The sequence below is a fragment of the Stegodyphus dumicola genome, chromosome X2, assembly GCF_044657685.1.
Source record: "Stegodyphus dumicola isolate Sdum_Otavi_A_Nest chromosome X2, ASM4465768v1".
NCBI classification, from domain to species: domain Eukaryota; kingdom Metazoa; phylum Arthropoda; class Arachnida; order Araneae; family Eresidae; genus Stegodyphus; species Stegodyphus dumicola.
Genome location: NC_140781.1, coordinates 21536919 through 21558330, shown reverse-complemented (window position 1 = coordinate 21558330; position 21412 = coordinate 21536919). Strand labels below are relative to the sequence as shown.

Sequence of the window (21412 nt, the reverse complement as noted above, 5' to 3'; positions counted from 1 at the left end):
TAGCAACATTTTAATGTTATTTAAGGAAAGAAACAGCATGAAAAAACTTCAGTACATTTCATAGACTTCCCTATATAATTTCATGTAGAATTTCACAGAAACTGCATCACTTTATTAAAGTTGAACACAGTTACGGGCAAGACAAAAACTGCATATTAAATAGAAATATATGGCATAACACACATCAGGAATAGAGAATTTTTTATATATTATTTTTCTACACAATTCCAGATGCCATAAAGATGGTAAAACAGTAAATACAGTACAAAGTCTGTAATCCGGACTCGTCAGGATTTCGGATTAAGGGTTTTTCTGGATTATAGATCATCAATTTAAATCTGGTAAGGGTATCAAATTTTACAAAAAAAAAAAAGCTTAATATTTATTTGTTTACTTTATTAAACATTTCTTTCAACGTGTGCATGCGTAATGTATGCGCATGTGTAAAGTTTGTGGCTTTGAGGTCCGAATTATAGATGATTCTGGATAATGGATGTCCGGATTACAGACTTTGTACTGTATGCATTTTGCATAGTTAAAAAATAAGCTATCAATATTTCTCATTTACACATAAAAGGACATACTTTGAATATAAAATAATGCATCAGTGGTGTTAAATAAATATATACTTCCTCAATATATCATCATTATTTTAAGCTGTCAACTCTGAAGTTGAAATGAACAGCATTTAAAATGCATAAATTTCTGATGAAATACATAAGCCCTCTTTGAATACCTTGAAAATTATCACTATATCAGAATATTGTAATATTAGATGTAACAGAGGGTAATGTTTTAGGATGACAATCAGAAAGTGGTGATAACAGAAATATTTAATATCTATATTATATGTTTATCATTATTATTAATGGTTTGCCATTGTAGAAACATACATTTAATAACTTCTTTATAAGGGAGGCACCTTGTATGCAAAAAAATCCAAGAGACCTGTGTTTACCTTGTTAAAATACAGAACTATGTTCCCCACAGAAAGTGATCTAGAGATCAGATGAGATCACAATTTATCACCACAATGTCTAGTGAATAGGGCAGATGGAGCTTACCTTTACAACCTGATTCTTTAACCTTTTATTGGGTCAACGTGTCCTATGCAAATTTTACTGTTATGGAGAAGGATAACATCTTTTCTATTTATCAGTGTAGAATTCTTAACATAACAACTTGATCCAGACAATTTTGCTGTTGACAGTGGAGGTTTGTAATTATAAGATGATCAAGTTTCAATACTTCAAAGTACAGTTGTTGCAACCAGTATCTGACCTGATATGGTGAAAGAAAATTACTTTTAAACTTGGTGCCAATATACAGAGCCTATTTCTCATCTCTAGTGATGACTCAATAAAGAAATTCCCCCTCCCCACTGAGCAAGGAGTTGAACATGAAGAAAGCAGATCTTTGTTGTCAGCCCAGAGTTAATGTGGTATTATAATTTTGTATCTGTAAGGTCTTTCCAATTTGCTGTAAATGTTTTTTTTTTTCACAGATGACTGGAATGACTGTAGTTGGTTGGCTAATTCTGTGATGGTCTGATGCAGATCTGCTTCAGAAACTGAGATTACTACCCAGCTCCATTGCTCTTAAGAATAATGGGCATAAAGTTGAAATGTCCCAAGTAGAATAACATAAACCACGACTAGCACTTGCAGATATAAAATTTGGATATGAAGTACAAATATTTTTCACAGCGGCAGTTAAGTTCTTATCCTTGAACCATCTATAGAACAAACAATGAGAAAGAGATCTTATAAAATATCTTATTCGTCCAAACATACATCACTTTGACGCAAGACTTTGTGTTAAGCATGACTTTATTTTTATAAGCATTTTACAGCATTTTTATAATTAATCCCTTTCTGAAAATGAAAACAAATTTAACAGATATTTCTCCTTTAAAATTAACATGGTTGCAGCGAAAGCGGTTAAGCTGCATTTGTTACATGCACCAAGATTCTATCTGCATTTTTATGCTTTAAAATTATTTTCTGTTGTTTTACTATTTATTTAAACAGAGATATAACACTATTTTTATCAGTAAATAAATTCACATGAGTATACTCACAGTTGGCACACGAAATAATATTTTTGCTCCCTGTGCCAACTACGAGATAACTCAGGACTAGATAAACCATACTCGCCCATTCTGTGCATTCATGCAAAACTCCTGCACATGCAATGTATTACTTTTCATTAGTCTTACACGAGTCAGTGAACAAAAATTTGAACATTTCCTAACTGAATAAACCCCCCAAAATTGTTTTTTTATTCTGAATATTTAGTAACTGCATCTACATTTTGAGAAACAAATGATTAATTTCACTAAACCAAGGGTATTATTTTGTCCTTTCCTGAATGCCAAACACCTACACATTTGCTAAGGCAATACTCATACTCACTGGTTTTGGTAGGGCAAGCAATAATGAGGTATCTTGTAGCTGGCAAGTAAACTGGGGTCAACTACAAATATTCTTGTAGATGGCAGTGAACATGCTAAAAAACTATTAGAATGCTTATAAGATTTTCATAACAGATGAGGGAATCTGATTATAAGCGGTTAACTCCATCTTGAAAAGTTGCAAGATAATTATAATAAGATTTATTAAAAGTATAATAAAGCATAATGCGCCTAACATGTAAAGTGCAATAATGTTTTCCCCCACACTGCATTTTGGAAAGAAAATCACATATATGACAACCTGAATATAAATCTCTTAAATTCCATAGGGAAAACACCTGTTGTTAAAATGATACGCGAAATATAATATTAATTAATGAAGAATGGAATTGCTTAGTTTAAATACTGAACATGCTGAGCAGTAGTCATTCAGTGTGAGTTAAAGCTAAGAAACAGATTCTTTGTTTACCTAATCACATGTCAAACATAAAGTTCCTAAAAAGGAAAGAGAATAAATATAGATTTCTAAAGTATTGTTACAAAATGTACAGGCGGGTTAGATGACGTCCCCGGCAAGCAGTTTTAGGGTTGCCATAAAATGGAAAGGGAAAGCAGGGTTGCCACATTTGGCGAGAAATTGCCCATTTGGTGACAAAATTGGCGATTTACCATGGACGGATGAAGAACCTTCTGGAACGAATTCTTACCGGTTTAGCCCAGAATGTTCTCGAACACCAATCAAAAGCTATATAAACCCTGCTGGTACGTGGAGAGTCAGTGTGTGCTTCATCGAAAGGGCAAGTGTGTGCCTCGTCTAGAGTGCGAGTTCGTTAGTATCGAGTTGGTGTCTCGTCTAGTGAGCCGTGCAGAGTCGATCGAGTTGACAGCCAGGCAATGAGTGCCGAGTGGGTCGTCGAGTGCACCGAAGGAGTCTCTTAGTGTATCGTCGAGAGAGCGTGTTGAGCTCCGGGAACGACTGAACCAAAGAGTCAGGAGTTGCGCTCAGTGTGTCGTCGAATGCATCGCGAATTGTAGCGTGGAGAGTCTCGAGAGTACGTGGAGTTCCGAGAACGACCAAGCAGAATCGGGAGCTGTACTCCGAAAAGCAGAGTTGGGTGCTTTGCAGGAAGTTGTCTCCACCATTATTGCCTGACAGTGTGAAGGCTGTGTCGCTGATTGTTCCAGCGTGTTTATAGTAGATCTTCGACGACTGTAAAAGTGTTTTGGAGTTGTCCTGATTAATATTGATAAATAAAGTGTGTTTCGATACTTCATCCAGTGTCGTCGTTATTCACTCCAAATCTACAAACCCCGTACGAATGTGAAGGAAGAAAATAACGTAACAACTAGTGTCAGAAGAAAACGAAAAAACGTAACAACTGGTGTCAGAAGAAACGAAAAAAAAAAAAAACGCAACAACTGGTATCAGAAGTGGGGTTTATGAGTGAATGCCAGTGACAAGACCAATGGAAGATCTATTAAGACAGCTCGTGACTGCCTTTGCTGAATTCCAAGAAAAGATGGAAGCCGGACAGGAGAAGTTGAAAGCCAGATATGCTGAGATAAAAGCGGATATGATGAGATAAAAGCTGGATATAAAGAGATGACAGCTGAGATCAAAGCTGGACTAGAAGAGAAGAAAGGCCAATGAGAAGAGATAAATGGTGGCCAAGAAAATGCACGAGAGCAACTCCAACCTCTGAAAGTGGAGCTTACAGAAAAAATTGGAGGCATAAAAGACAATGTGGAAATGACAGAAGTGGCAGCTGAAGGATCAAAGGATGAAGAAAAGAAGGAAGTGGCTAATGAATTGTCTGAGAAAGATCAAGAAATTAAGGATGAAACATCTAACTGGATTAAAGAAAAAGAACGAAAACATGAAGAAATAAAAGACAGGAAAGAAGCTTTTGAGTCTCAAGTGCTTGAAGTGGAAGAAAATGAAAATGCGACTGTTAAATTCGTCAAAACTGATAGTGAAGTTATGAAGTCGTAGGCAGCAGGTGTTGAACCATCTCAAAGTGCCTGTGATGCAGAGATGGGAGAAGCTGATGTGCAGCTTAAGCAGTGCGCTCCAGTACTGCAAGAAAATTTCACCCACTTCGCAAACTGGGTGTGCGTCTCATAGTGCAGATTTTGTAGACAAGGACTTGATTCTAAACCCGGATACTTCTGCTCGATCCTGGTGCGAACATCGGAACTGGTTCCCAGGAAATGAAGGTGAATGGGCATGTACTAGCGGCTGAAAATACCGAGGTGAACTGTATACATGATGGGAATGAACTACAGAGTAATGAACAAACTGTTTCAGATCTTCCTGTGGATGAAATGTCTGAATCTTCATACTGTGATATGCAAAACAGAAATGCAACTAAGAACTGCAGTGGAAAAGTATTTGACCCGGGTATATTTTAAATAGACTGAGGCTGCAATTCATTCTGAACTTTAATGTATATAATTTAAAATTGTCATGTGTCTAATTTGTGTAAATATTTCCTTCTTTAGTTATGTCATTTATTTGTTTTAGAACCTTTTGTTTGTATCGAATTATGCTTCCGACCAAGGGTTGTTTTGCCCGGGACGTACAGTCCTTGGGAGGGGGCAGTGTTACGAAATGTACAGGCGCGGTAAGATGGCTTCCCCACAAAGTAGTTTTAGGGTTGCCATATAATGGCAAGGGAAAGCAAGGTTGCCACATTTGGTGAGAAATCGCCCATTTGGCAACAAAACTGGCAATATACCATGGACGGATGGAGAACCTTCTGGAACGAATTCTTACCGGTTTAGCCCAGAATGTTCTCGAACACCAATCAAAAGCTATATAAACCCTGCTGGTACGCGGAGAGTCAATGTGTGCTTCATCGAAAGGGTGAGTGTGTCTCAGAGTGTATGCCTCGTCTAGAGAGCGAGTTAGTATCGAGTTGGTGTCTTGTCTAGAGAGCCGTGTGGAGTTGATCGAGTTGACAGCCGGGCAACGAGTGGCGAGTGGGTCGTCAAGTGCACCGAAGGAGTCTCTTGGTGTATCGCGGTTAGTGCATCGTCGAGAGTGCGTGTTGAGCTCCGGGAACGACTGAACCGAAGAGTCGGGAGTCGTACTCTGTGTGTTGTCGAATGCATCGCGAGTTGTAGCGTGGAGAGTTTCAAGAGTATGTGGGGTTCCGAGAACAACCAAGCAGAATCGGGAGCTGTACTCCGGAAAGCAGAGTCGGGTGCTTTGCAGGAAGCTGTCTCCACCATTATTGCCTGACAGTGTGAAGGCTGTGTCGCTGATTGTTCCAGCGTGTTTATAGTAGATCTTCGACGACTGTAAAAGTGTTTTGGAGTTGTCCTGATTAATACTGATAAATAAAGTGTGTTTCGATACTTCATCCAGTGTCGTCGTTAATCACTCCAAATCTACGAACCCCGTACGAACGTGAAGGAAGAAAATAACATAACAACTTGTGTCAGAAGAAAATGAAAAAACTTAACAGTATGAAAGGTGTAAAGAAGCACTGTATCTGAGACATCAAAAGCATGTCCTTTCCTTCATATTTTCTGTGAAAGTAAATGAGGTTCATTTCCTTTTCCTAGATATCAGGCTGTTGGATACTTTCTTTGTTAACAGAAATTCTTCACTCCATCTGGTTTTGTAATGAAATAAGCTATCTTCGGCAGTCTTTTCCAATACGTACTCAGTTATCTGTCAAATAAATGCACTTTTACAGCTGGCTAGTTTGATTAAATTGAAATTTATATCCTTAATCCTAATAATAGCTAAATTTTGAAAGTTTTAAAACTTTCAATTATTTATTTTTACATCCACCCTAATCAGTATAAGCATCATGCAAAAATTATTTTTTTAAAATTTACCTTCAAGAGCTTGACATTGCAGAAAAGACAGTTATTCATACGATACATCGTTACAAGAACAGAATACTACATGTTTTGAGTACAACTATTTAATAAGCTTCTTACTGACGGAACGAAAATGGAGCATGCACAATGTGTCTGCAAAGATTCAGAACTGAATTCATAAAAAAATTAAGATATGAAAAAACAGCTTACTCACTGCTTTGTCCTTTCTCTCTCTCTATATACACACACACACACATTTTCTCTAATGCTATATATTTTTTGGCACATTCATGATGATGCTTCTGGATTGCATAACAGAAAGCAATTCTTTGAAATCCGTTTTGTCCCAATGAAATAGTTTTTTTTGAAATTATAAATTCCTTTGAAAATAATGCCCTTTCAGCTGAGATTTCACTTCTGGAAACAGTTAGTACATTGCAAGTACATAGTGACACTTTAAGTCTCATACAGGAATATTATAATTTAAAAAAAAATCCTTGTTTTTTAAATTTGACTATTAAATCCATGGGTATCAGCTGCATAAAATCAAACAAATAATTATATAAAAACCTCTCTTTGTAAACAGGCAATATTTAAATAGAAACAAGTTGTGTTAGAACTACAAATTACTGTTTTTGCAGTTTCGGGGGAATTGGCTAAAAAGAAATTCATTCTTAAAACTTTACAGATGCACTGTGCACATAAAACATTTGTATCACACAAAAACTGAATATAAGACTTCAACAGGAAGGAAAAAGGTGTTAAGAATCTAGTACAAATACATGAGTTATAACATAAAAATGAAAGAAAAATATTATATTTGAATTGATAAATAAATAAGCATAACAAACCCTCTTTGAAATAAGTCTACATTGATGAATTTGTGAAGTTCAACAGAAAACTCCAAAGTACATTGCAGTTCACCCATTTTCCTTAGTTTTAGTTCTTATGACTGACATTGATGACACTTGAATTTAACAAACCTAGGGGGGAAATTAAATTCTGATATTTTATGAAAAATAGAGGTAAACTTGCTTTTTTTTTTAAGAAATAAAAATTATTAGCATTGAGGTTTGTCTGCCACAAAAAACAGAACATTAACATGAAGAAAGATAAGTAGAGAAACATGAAAATAACACTTATTAAATTTATTACACTAACTGAATTTATCAAAATCACTTTTGAGTGCATTAAAAGCTGCTGCTTGGGTAAAAGTTGACATAAATAATTAATGAAACAGTCAATAACTGATCTGTTAAAGAAATACATAAAGAGATAAAAATGTAACATTGTAATAAATATAAATTAGTAAAGTAAAATAAAAAATTAACTTTCAATTTTTAGAAGCAGCCAAATAAATTGCTAACATAATGCACAAGTTAGCCAAAAATGCATACTAATAATAAACAGCCAAACAATAACTGTACATAAAGCAAAAAACTGATACATACTGACAGAAAATGATCCTAAATAAAGCATGGTACATAAATAAAATCTAACACTGATTTAAGAACTTTTTTTTTTTTAACTTAGCTAACGTTTTTCACGAGAGGAGCAGACATAAAGCAAGTCAATTAAAACCAACAGTAGTATTTATGGCACTAGTATGACAATGATAGCTAGTATATATACATATATAATAAAATGACACAGACTGACCAGGATAAACACTGCTTCCTACATCCCACACCTACCTGATGAAACAAAAAATGACTAAATGAACAAAAGAAATTATGCAAAGGTGACAAAAAATACTTTTTCTTTCATTAATTTATGTCTTTACTGAAAAACTTTTTTATAAGATATATATGTATAGATGTTGATATAGAATTGACATTATTCATTTATACAAATTCTTTAACTTTCAGAACTAACCATTCATTTACTTCTCGTTTCCCATGTGAAATGTTTCCACATGTGTCACTAAGCATTACTCAAATTTCATTTTAGCTATTTTCAGAGATATTGATACTGTTTTAAGGGTAATTATTATCCAATGGCTATTTAATGATATTCATTTTCAGTTAGCATAATGCAAAGTTAGAAGCAGAAAACTGAAACACACTACCAGCAAACACAGGAATGTGACACTGGCTTCCAAAGGATGGAAGTATATGCATTCAAATATACTGACTGACATCGAAAATGCAACACCATGAAAGAGTGGGAAGAATATGATATCTATTGATAAACAGACAGAGTATGCACATGTAAATAAGCAATGTTATTTATAGAAAGATAAATTTATACAGTGCTGAGATATACAGTATATCTATAAGACGTATGATGATCTCTCATGGTGAGGCAAGCAGCAACCCTACAAGGTTAGATTTCATTTGAGTGTGAATAGTGAGTTTTCTGAGGGATGGAAGCCCATATGCTCTGAACCCTCCTCCAATAATAGGTGGGACAGAACAGATAAACAATGACTAATCACATCCCAGATATGCTCAATCGGCGAAAGATCGGGAGGCATCGCAAGTCACGGAAGCAATGGGATATGCTGTTAGGCTTGTCAGCTAACGAATGACATGTACAGTGTTGCATTATCCTGCTGGAAAATACCATTTTGATACCACTGAAGGTAAGGTAACATAACCTACTGCAGCATCTTATGAATGCATTATTGTGCCATCAATGTACCTCTGATACATAACACAGGCAACATGCTATCATGACTGATGGCATGCCAAACCGTAATGCCACACTGACGAGCGATGTGGAGTTTAGCAATAGTAGTCGGATTAGCTCTATCTTCTGACGCCTCCAGGCTTTTAACCGGTGACTACCATCAGACAGCCAAAACTGAAACTTGTCACTGAATACCACATTGTTCCATTCACATGTACAAGTGGCTTGCTGACAACACCATTGCAGTCTTTTGCATTGATGGTTTGGAGTAAATGGCGGTCTTTACAAAAAGGTTGTTTGTGTGCCTGTTAAAAGTCTAGAAACTGCTCTCCTAATTGCTCCTAAATTTGAAGTAAAAATAATTTATGAATGCAACAAATGGAACACTTAGGAGTTAGAGATTCAACTACTCTGCAAGGCATTACGGATATTAATATAGTAACAGGGTATTGATTTTGAGAAATTTTTCACACCAGCAAAATGGATGTCTCTCCTGGTGATAAAAAAAAAAAAAAATACCTATGATGGAAACTGAAGTAAAAGGTGTCCAGGCTTTATTTGGCATTCATCCTAATACAAGCAGCCCTTTTAGGGTAGGCCACGCAGTAAATTTCAGGAACATTTCTTCTCTTTAAAAGTAAGACAGATGAGCATATGTCTAAAGCACTGCAAACACATAAAACGTGGAAAGACAAAATGCTACCATGGTGAAACACCTTTCAGAGGTATTCCTTTGCACATTCTCACACCATTACTCCAGATAGCTAACTCTGGTCAGATACATTATATTCTTGATTAAGAACTTTGAATAGCCAACTCCTTAAACAAAACTGATTTTCTTTGCTCAAATTGCCTCTTTTTATTCATGCAAAGCAATTTCCACCAATTTCACTTCATCCACTTTTTGAAAAACGGCATGGGGACCTTAAAAATACTATGGAGGTAAAAATCCTCTCAACAAATTGGTGGTAAGTGAAAAGACATGGAAAGCCCTCAGATCCATTCTCTGGGATACTAATTCCCCTTTCTCACTGTTATATATCTCAGTCATCCCCGTTTCTGAACAAATTTACTGAAGTGAGACAGAAAGTGGCACAGAGATAAAATATAAACTTTTTGAAATGCTGTTCAAAATCTCTGCAATGGTTGCTTAGACCAACTGGATATAATCATTTAAGGAGTTTTCTTTCTTTCAAATAGAGGAAACTTATACATAAACTGAATCATCCATCACTAATACATACTTGCCAACCTATGACACTCAAAAATCAGGAGATTTTTTTTAAGAAATCAGGAGATTTTTCACAATGTTAAAAAGACTTTTTAAATGATAAAAATATAGTTTTTAATAATGAATTAACTTTATATAGTTACTAAGTCTTAAATGCAAGCAAAACAAAAATACCTTAGACATAAAAAACATTTTTATTACTTTCATCGTTAAAAAAAAAAAAAAAAAAAGGCACTTTAATCAGTTTTCATACAAATGTTATGGACAGTGGCAGATTTTGCTCTCGTTAAGAAAGAAATTTCATAATTTTGTTCATAGCAATTGCCACGTAGGCCTGCTTTCGCTAATAAAAGTTTTTCTAATGTGTCATCACTAATATTAGGTCTAAATTTAGTCCTCGTTTTCGCAACAACACTGAAAATCCTCTCACACTCCACATTACTATGGGGAACTGTCAAGATGGCCAACATAATTCCAGAGAGTTCACTATATTTTAAAATTCCATCAGCACCTTTCAATTTTCCAATTAACCTCCACTGGGTGTCAATCCTAGCTGATTTTATAACTTCATCCAAGTTTTCTAATTGTAAACTGCAAAATTGCGACTGCAGTATATCAGTAGCAACATCAATATCATCATCTTTCATGACTAAACGAAGTAACACAGGAAATCTGTTCAAAAAGTACCTTATATCAAAAAAAGATGCATTTGCTAGAGCAGAAACATCAGCAACTTTAGCATGCAAAATCACTTCATCTTTGACTGGAAATTTATGTAGTATGTAATCACATACTCGACAGAAGTAACTTCTAACATGAAGATAAAACTTATTTTTGTCTTCTTCTGAAAGTTCTTCCACTACTTTTGTAGTTGCAGCTCCTATTACCAAATCTTCATCTTCCTTCTGATTTTCTGTTTCACCATAAATCACATCATATATAGAATTACAAGACAAAACACAGACTGGTTTTACAAACTTTGATAAAATGTCTTTAAACAGATCATAAATCATTGATTGCAAAACATGAATTAATGGAATTCTGCTTTGTAGAATTGTGTTCAGAACATCGAATGATGGCAAAATGAATTGTAAAAAAAAAAGCAAAAAGCTTTGTTAAGGTCCGAAGAAAAAACCATAAATATTCGTTCTTCACAAGATAAACTTACAGTAATCGGAAAATGTTTCGTGTGTTGAGCAATTTTTTTTTTTAAAATTATTTTGAGAGAAATTTGTATCAGCTTTACGCTTATATTTTGCAGTTTTATTTTGAGAACTGCCAATTGAATTGCTGAATGATGCAGAAATTACAAAAAATCAAAATTTTTCTCATTTCAGTATTATGCAGCTGTTGGAACTGTTTCAATTTTTCCTTTCTTTTAGAACTCCTTTCAAGATAATAATAAATATCAACAATGTGTTCATCCACATTTAATGGTAACGAAGCTGCCCCTTTTTCAGCTGCTAAATTTAAGAGGTGACAGGTGCACCTCATAATCTGCAAATCTGAATTTGCCTTTCTTAAGATGCCTGCAACACCAGTCTTCAAGCCTACCATTACTGGTGCATTATCGGCACCAAGCGCTAAGCAATTATCCAGAGGGACTGCATTTTATTTTAAAGTTTTAATAATTAGCTTTGCTATATTAAAGCCTGTCGAATGTCCTTCTAAAGTGGGGTCAGAAAGTAAACTGCACTCAATTTCTGAAGACTCTGGATTAAAAAAAGAAACAACCATTGGATGCAGTTTTGAATTGGTATTATTGCTTCCATCCGTAGAGAGGCAGAACGGAGCTGTTTTAATGCAATCAATAACTGAAGATTTATTTTTCAAACCCATTTCTTTAACAACTGCACCTGTTTTGGTCCTTGCACTTGAATATTTCTTAGCAATTTCACTATCGGGAAACATTTTTCTAAATAAAGCTGCAGCGTGATCCGATGCATTCAGTGGCAGGTTGTGCTCCAGTAAAAAGGCAGAGAACAGACATTCTGCATTAATCACTTTTTGGTCTTTTGTTTCCGAAGAAAAGTTTAATTTTTCGTTTTTTCAAAACAACTCATGTTGTCCTTGTGTTTTTGTGTACGCACATGTTTGAGAACATCTGCCCTTTCACCAAGCGAAATCGAAAAATCTCAACGACAGATGGTACACATCGCAAATTTATTACATTTCCTTGAAGAAATAATGGAAGGAAAGTCAACTGTGTACGATTTTTGAAACGTGCACGAGTATTTCACCTTTCTCGCAGACATATCAAAAGACGAGAATTTCTAAAACTATTTCCTAAAGGCACGTGTACTCACACAACTCAGGACAAGATAAACGAAACAGCGAAAGAACATCCAAAGAACGGCCAACGGCCTTGAGCTTGCTTTGTGCTCATTGGCTAATATATGCCAGATGACACGCAGTGGAGCTCGATGCCCATTGGACAACTGGAGAACGACGTTGCTGGATACGTATGCTGTCAATCACAAAGCAGAAATTCTCATCTGATTCGCAAGGTTTCATTTTACGATATAATCTAGAGAAAATTCAGTTGTTTTCAGACGTCCAAAATCACTTTTTTTTTTTGTTCATAAAACGAAGTATTAAGCCAAGTTCCATAAAAATCGTGAGAAATATTAAGAATAAGAAAAAGTCGAGAGAAATATATTGTAAATCGGGTTGGCGGGAGAGCAGTCGAAAATCGGGAGAGTTGGCAACTCTGCTAATATAAAAGAAAAGGTAACTGAATAACAAGCGATGACAATTAAACCAACCTTGCAATCTAATGAAATTTGAATCTTCCTACAAAAATGTAGAAATTAAGTCAATAACATTTCATAACACATACGCTTCTTCAAATACACGAACTTCAAATCCTCAAAAAGGTGCAGAATGAAATCCAGTACTCTTCAAAATGTTTCTTTGCCATTCTTTCCCAGAATGTAAATGTCAGACAATTCTCTTTAATTCAACTGCATTGATCTAAGGAAAGTAATCACCTTACTTTGGAATCACTGAAAGGATTAGTCATATCGGGAAAAAAATAGCATTAACCTTTTAGTTATCATAATTTCAGTTAATATGTTGCATTTTATTTACATCGTTAAAATATACTGACATTTTAAAGCAAACTAGATCAACAAAGAAATATTCATGTGCTGCTTATGTTATCTTATACTGAAACATAGGTGACTGAAAGCTGATATTGTAGTTTTTATGCATTACTACTACATATATAGGAAAGTTATACTTCAGAAAAGAAGCACTAAAATATGCAGAAAATTTAACTCATTTCATTTTTGCAAAATTTCATGACTTCACTGATTCTATGAATTTGATACGTAAGATATTTAAGACTTGAAAGTTCTGACCTCACAGGAAAGGCAAATTTACAAACAGCTTTGAAAGCTATTATCATTTGCCCATAAAAGTTATAAATATTTGTAAAATATATTGGTAGATATGGCTAATAATTTTTAAAATTATACCTTAACATTATACAGTACAAAGGCTGAAATCTGGATGTCCATTATCCGAAATGATCTAAAATCCGGACATCAAAACCACCACCAACGTTTTTTCTCATAGGCTTTACCCATGCACATTTGACTCCCTCTCCATGCATAATAAAACATCTGGAGAGTCCCGATTATTAATTTCTCTTTGACACTAAATAAAATACCTTGTTATTGAAGAAACAATCATTTTAGCATAAAATTGTACGATCAGTAAGTTGGCTCTCAAACCGAAACACTCCACACAGATATATCGTTGATTTGACGCCAACCCGGCGAATCATTATTTATTGTACTTTCCTTTCATCACCGCATGTTTATCAAAATATGACAACTTGTGCTGGCCCTCAATAAGGCTTAAGTATATGTGGGAATTTATTTATTCAGAACTCTAATAAGCCTGAAGCGTGTGATAGAAATAGACATAAGTATAAGAAATAACGGTACTTACGTATTAACGCAACTAGGCCAAAATTCGCATAAATCGCCAAATTTGGTGACCTTACTTACGACAAGCCTACGTGTTATACGTAGTTTTTCGTAAAGAAATTATTTTTCTTGCTGGTTAGATTGAATGCCTGAAATACTTTAACTATGGGTATTTGGGATCTGCCTACGAGTGAAAAAGATGCTGTTGAATTGTTGCAGGGATATAGAATTATACCGAACCAACATAAAATTGTAAAAATTCTCATAAAATGAAACTGTATTTTGGAAAGCAAATCTTCTGGAAATGTAACGTTGAAGAGTGCAATCAATATTTGGGTATGAGAACCGGAAATTGGTTTGAAGGTAGCCGAATTTCATTTGTGACAGCGGTGCGCTTCATTTATTGTTGGTGTAAAGAGTTAACCTCAATTAAATTTTGTGCAGAAGAGATGGGAATTGCTGACAAAACTGTTATAGATTGGAATAATTACATGCGGGAGATATGTGCCCTTGAAATGTGTTGGAAAATATAGCTTATTTTTAAACCTTTTACTGCATCATCTCTCCTCCTTGAAATGTTTATTTAGTTTAGTCCTTATTTTAATGTAATATAGTAGTTACTTCTACTTCTTTTTCTTGCTGCCACTGTTTGCATTGAGAACGGACTGTTTCAACCTAATTGAGATGCAAAAACGAAACAATGTTACGTCATCTGAAAAGCCGATTCGTGCCGATAGCTGATTGGTTGCCGTGAGATGACGTCATTCCTACTTCTGCTATAAGTATCTCGCGTCGCTCTGGCTCAACCCTTCTAGTTCCTGCTTTCCCGGCACGTGAGTGAGCGGTTTCCAGCCCCTTCAAAAGGATGCATGCAGTCCGGTGAATAAAATGCCTTGATTCCGGTTTGCGAGATGATGGTTCCAGAATAAAGTTCTTTGATTCCAGAGGCTACCATTCGAGTGACTGCCGTGGGTGGCATCCATGTTCTTCAATGAAGGCGGAATTAAAAATACGTGAACGGCGATTCCTTGTGCAAACGGAGTTAGGCCGGTTTTAAGTGTTTTCAAGAACTTCATTTAAATTTTCAGGTGTTTTTCTTGACCATTGATTATGGACTTATTGAATGGGTAGCCAGCTTTATTTTTAGGCCGCATAGTCACTGTTTAGGACATTTTTTGTTTGTATAGAATGCCAGTGTTTTGGAGACCAGGTAAAAATATTATTTGATGAATGATGATTAGATTATATTTTTCCTAATACTCTAATATTGTTGACATTTATTTTTTGTGTTTTTATTCTTTATTATATTGTTAATAAATTGGTTAAGTTCAAAATCCTTTATTGTCTTCAATGCCTGCACAACATATCTCAGGGAGCTTTCATTGCTACTACTGCTAAATGTTTAATTTCTTTAAACTTTGCTTTAGAATCATTTTGGTTATGGGCCACCAGCTCCTGAGTTATTTTTAGTGCAGACTTTTGAAGTTTAAAGTTAATTTAGGACTTAAGAGATTGGGGGGTGGTTTTTGTTAAAATTCAAATATGGCTACAGTTAGTGTCATGCATAATATTGCTAAACTTGATGCATGTAATTATTTTACATGGTCTAAAGATATGAAGTTTGTCTTAAATGAAAAAAATGCATGGCTTTTGGTCAAAAGTATTGAAAAATGTCCTGATTTGGATGATGTTAAGGGTATTACAAAAGAAATTATTGCCGACTATCAAAACAGAAGTCGATTGGCATTATTGTTAATTTATATGAATGTAAGCCCTGAATATAGAAACTTGATATGTGAAATTGATGACCCGGTAGTGGCATGGAATACGCTTGCCAAATATTTCCAGCCAGATTATCGGTCAAGACATATGTCCCTGTTTACAGAGTTCTTAAATTGTAAAATTAAGCCAAATGAAAGTATTAGTTTCTTTTCTTCTAGATTAAAACGCATAACTGAACAGGTAGCTGATATTAATCAGGCTGTAAGAGACGTATATATATGTTTCCAGTTTCTTAGGTTCCTTCCAGATAAATTTGATCAAGTAGTTCAGAATATTTTGAGGTGGCCAGATGAAAAGTTCATTTTTTAAAATGTTGAACTTGAAATTCTAGCAGAGGAAACACGTCTTAATTTAAGAGAGATAGATAGGGGAAACTCCAATAAGACTACAGAAGTTCAAAGTACTCACTGTGAACCCAAATTTAAGCAGATTAAAGGGCTCAAGTGTTATAAATGTGGCCGTCCAGGTCATATTCAAAAATACTGTAGAATGAGAGGTAACTTTTCCAGATCACCCTCACCTGCTTCTTCTGTTTCCTCAGCTGTATCTAGTAGTAATAAAACATCTTCTAAGTGTAAGAATAAACCCAAGTTGAGTAAGAGTAAAAAAAATTCCCATGCACAGTCCCATTTTATAGCTCAAGCCAATGTTAACAATTTGGAAGAAAATGATGATAGTTGGATTTTTGATACGGCTGCATCTCATCATTTTTGTAAAAATCGAGAATTGTTTGATACTTTTTCTCCTGTGAAAAATGAGAATATGCTAGTAGCTATTGATGGGGTAACTTTTCCAATTCATGGGAAGGGTACTGTTAAAATGAAATTTGGGGATACGGTTATTTTGCTTAAAGATGTGTTATATTCACCTGAACTGAGACGAAATTTAATATCTGGACCTAGGGTGGATATCAATGGAGCAAGATTTTATGGTAAAAATGGGCAAATTAAAGTTACTGATGATGAGAATTCAACTTTGTACAAGGCTAAGTTGATAGGAAGTAACTATCATGTATTCCCGAAAATAGTCAAAAAGGGGGGCAAATCTGTGAAATTTGAGGCATCCACAGTTCAGCATAATAATAGTGAATTATGGCATGGTCGGTTTGGTCATATAAATTATGATACTATTGTCAGGTCTAGTAAGAGACATTCAGTTCGAGGTCTTCCTGTGTTAAAGCACTCACCTAATTTGTTTTGTGAACATTGCCAAATCAATAAGCAAAGACGAATCTCCTATAGACCTTTAGAAGGTATTCAAGTAAAGAGACCGCTTGAAAGGGTTTTCTCTGATGTATGGGGACCTATTAACATTCCAGGTAGGAATGGTGAACGTTATTTCGTTTCCTTTATTGACGAATATTCTCGTTATGTGGTAGTATACCCCATTGTGGAGAAAAGTCAGGTGTTTGAAGTATTTGAAAGGCATATAGCACGTGCGGAAAGATCTTTGAACCTTAGATTAAAGTACTTTAGGACTGACAATGGGCGAGAATATGATAATGATCAATTCAGGTCATATTGTAATAAAAATGGTGTAAATCACGAATTTACAGATGTCTACACTCCAGAACAGAATGGAGTTTGTGAGAGATTTAATCAGACAGCTCTAAATAATGTACGTGCAATCTTACACGATAGTGGAATGAGTTCCGAATTTTGGTCAGATGCAGTAATGCATTTTGCATATTCATTTAATAGAATCTGTCATAAGGGCCAAGATAGAACCCCATTTGAATTATACACTAAGTGGAAACCATCAGTACGTCATCTTAAGGCATTTGGAACGATTGCCTATGTGGGAATTCCAAAGGCTAAAAGAAATTCTAAACTTGATCCAAAGGCAACAAAGGGCTGATTGATTGGGTACAGCGTACGAACAAAAGGGTACAAGATTTGGTTGGAAAATGAGCAAAAGGTAGTAGAAACCTTAAATGCTACTTTTAAAGAGTCGATTGGAATGCAGAAAAGTGGCAGTGGAGCTGTACTGGGCACCCTTCCTGATTTGGAATCTGAAGAAAGGGTAGAGTTCCAATCTACTGACACTCCAGTTGGCTATTTTCCTGAAATAGAGGAAAGAACCGATACCAATATACCTTCTTCTACAATTGGCACTGACACTCAATCTACATTGAGACAAGTAACTTGGCTTCGTAAACCTGTTCCAAGGCCAGACGGCACTCGTACGGATGTGTATTATTTTGAGAGGGGGTCTAATCAAAGACTACGATCACCAAATGATGTAGAAAGGTATTGCACTGAACATAATATTCAGTATGATCCTACCTTGTTTTATTTCAAGGGAAGCAATACTTATAGTGGTGAAATCGACCCAACTGGTACTCCTTCGTCGTATACCAGAGATAGCTGACTAGATGTTTCAATTCCAAACACTTATAACCAGGCAATGAAATCTGCAGAAAAGCTTAAATGGATAGAGGCAATGGAAGAGGAAATGGCCAACATGCGAAAGCATAAGGTATGGCATCTTGTTCCACTTCCTAAAGACAAGACTCCACTAGGTTGCAGGTGGATTTTCAACATTAAACGTGACGAATTTGGAAACATTGTTCGTTTTAAAGCTCGTTTAGTGGCTCAGGGTTATCGGCAAATTAAATACGATACCTATGATGAAACCTACTCTCCTGTAGTCAACTTTTCAGTAATAAGGCTCTTTTTCTCCCTTTTAGTTGCACACCTTGGATGGGCAAATATACAATGTGACGTGAAAAGTGCCTATCTTTACGCTCCTTTATCAGAGGAAATTTACATGTCCCAACCTCAGGGTTTTGTGGAGCAAGATAAAGAAACTTTCGTGTGTCGCTTAGATAGAGCCTTGTATGGTTTGCATCAGAGTGGCCGATTATGGTACTACGAGTTGGATAGAACACTATGTAACCTAGGGTTCATCAAGTTTGAGTGGTGTAATTGTGTCTATCGTTTTAAAGATTTTGTCATTCTGTTGGTTTATGTTGATGATATAGTTGTGTTTGGGAAAAGTGAAGTTCAGGCCAAAAGGATATTAAAAGTCCTGAGTTCACATTTTGATTTGAAAATTTTAGGTAAAACAAGAAAGCTTCTGGGTGTGGAGTTTGAATATGAGAAAAATAGTGTTTTAATTCATCAGCAATTATATATAGAAGACATAGTTGATCGATTTAAGTCTTTTAAAATACAAATTACTTCCCTTCCAATAGTTAAAGGTGTGAAATACTCAAAGTCTCAAAGTCCCAGTACACAAGAAGAAACGACTGAAATGATGAATTATCCTTATAGAAATGTTTTGGGATGTCTCTCGTTTCTTTGCAATCGTACTCGTCCGGATATAGCTTATGCTGTTAATATATTTTCTCAGTTCCAAAGCAATCCTGGTAAGTTTCACTGGGAAGGATTACTTAAAACTTTTAGGGTACGTTTCCAATACCAGACAGCACAAACTCAAACTGGTATGCAAGGAATTGAAGTTCAATATATATTCAGATTCGGATTTTGCTTCAAGCAGGGATGATATGGTGTCTATTGGTGGACAAATAGCTTTGTTGGGAGAATCACCTGTATCTTGGCGTACATTTAAAGAAAGGGGAGTGAGTTTATCTACTATGGAGGCTGAATTTATCTCCATGACTGAATCAGCAAAAGAATTAGTTTGGTTTAAAAACATTTTGGATGAATGCATTCAATTTAAGATTGCAAGTAACTATGTTTCGAGGCCAATATTGTTTGCTGATAACATGGCTGCTATATGTTTTACAAAATCACCCATTGAAAACTCTAGGACAAAACATATAGATGTGAAACTATTTTTCATTCGTGATCTATTGAACAGGGAAATTTTTGATTTAAAATATGTCCCAAGTAAAGATAATCTGGCTGATCCCATGACAAAACCGCTGACTAAGCATAATCTGATAAGATTTTGTGGAACAATTTTCGTATGAAATTTGTTTTTGTGTGTATTTAAATTAAGAGTTTTATTAATTTGAAAATATGCTATAAGTCATATATGATGGATATTAGATAAATGTAAAATTGTATAGTGTAGAATGTTTTATGAGTGACCAGGGCCCTGGGTAAAAGTATTGAGCGTGTGATCATATATGTCTTTGTATTGTTCTGTAACATGTTGGACTTTCTTGCTACGGTAAAATTTTTGAATAATGGGATAAGATTTTCCCAAAGAAAAATTTTCTTAAAAATTTCTGAATGAAATTGTGATATTCATTTATTCTTGTTTTGAATTTTGTAAAGATACTGGCATTCGGTTTTTATTTCAGGTCGGAGATGATGATGTGGGGGGCATTTGTTGGAAAATATAGCTTATTTTTAAACCTTTTACTGCATCATCTCTCCTCCTTGAAATGTTTATTTAGTTTAGTCCTTATTTTAATGTAATATAGTAGTTACTTCTACTTCTTTTTCTTGCTGCCACTGTTTGCATTGAGAACGGACTGTTTCAACCTAATTGAGATGCAAAAACGAAACAATGTTACGTCATCTGAAAAGCCGATTCGTACCGATAGCTGATTGGTTGCCGTGAGATGACGTCATTCCTACTTCTGCTATAAGTATCTCGCGTCGCTCTGGCTCAACCCTTCTAGTTCCTGCTTTCCCGGCACGTGAGTGAGCGGTTTCCAGCCCCTTCAAAAGGATGCATGCAGTCCGGTAAATAAAATGCCTTGATTCCGGTTTGCGAGATGATGGTTCCAGAATAAAGTTCTTTGGTTCCAGAGGCTACCATTCGAGTGACTGCCGTGGGTGGCATCCATGTTCTTCAATGAAGGCGGAATTAAAAATACGTGAACGGCGATTCCTTGTGCAAACGGAGTTAGGCCGGTTTTAAGTGTTTTCAAGAACTTCATTTAAATTTTCAGGTGTTTTTCTTGACCATTGATTATGGACTTATTGAATGGGTAGCCAGCTTTATTTTTAGGCCGCATAGTCACTGTTTAGGACATTTTTTGTTTGTATAGAATGCCAGTGTTTTGGAGACCAGGTAAAAATATTATTTGATGAATGATGATTAGATTATATTTTTCCTAATACTCTAATATTGTTGACATTTATTTTTGTGTCTTTATTCTTTATTATATTGTTAATAAATTGGTTAAGTTCAAAATCCTTTATTGTCTTCAATGTCTGCACAACATATCTCAGGGAGCTTTCATTGCTACTACTGCTAAATGTTTAATTTCTTTAAACTTTAAACTTTGCTTTAGCACCAAAATGGATGAAAAAGAAAGAAAGCAAATAGGCGGCGAAGGACTTATTGTGAAAATAGACGAAAGTTTATTTGTAAAAAGAAAAAATAACACTGGGTGTTACTACCACAGCAATGGGTTTTCGGCGGAATTTCCCGAGAAAAGAAAGAGACTTTTTTGGTTACTGTACCTAACAGAAGCGCCGTTACCCTCACGGAAAAAATTTGCGAAAATATCAAGGAAGGAAGCATCATTTATTTGGATTGCTGGAAAGGATACAATACAAGTGAGTTCGAAAATGCTGGATTTCTGCATGGAACTGTTAATCACAAATATAACTTTGTGGATCCCAACACGGGCGTTCACACACAACATGTAGAGCGCATGTG

At 35.4% G+C, this 21412-nt stretch overlaps 1 protein-coding gene across 1 annotated transcript in view; it reads right to left on the bottom strand.

The window, feature by feature from the left end:
• Positions 1-21412, bottom strand: part of LOC118190687 (protein FAM135A) — a 167400-nt gene that overhangs the window by 124424 nt on the left and 21564 nt on the right. Inside the window, exon 2 of the mRNA XM_085809140.1 lies at positions 7099-7230. Coding sequence (XP_085665266.1) covers positions 7099-7175 — 77 coding nt within the window. The 5' untranslated portion in view covers positions 7176-7230. The remainder of the gene's footprint in view (positions 1-7098; positions 7231-21412) is intronic.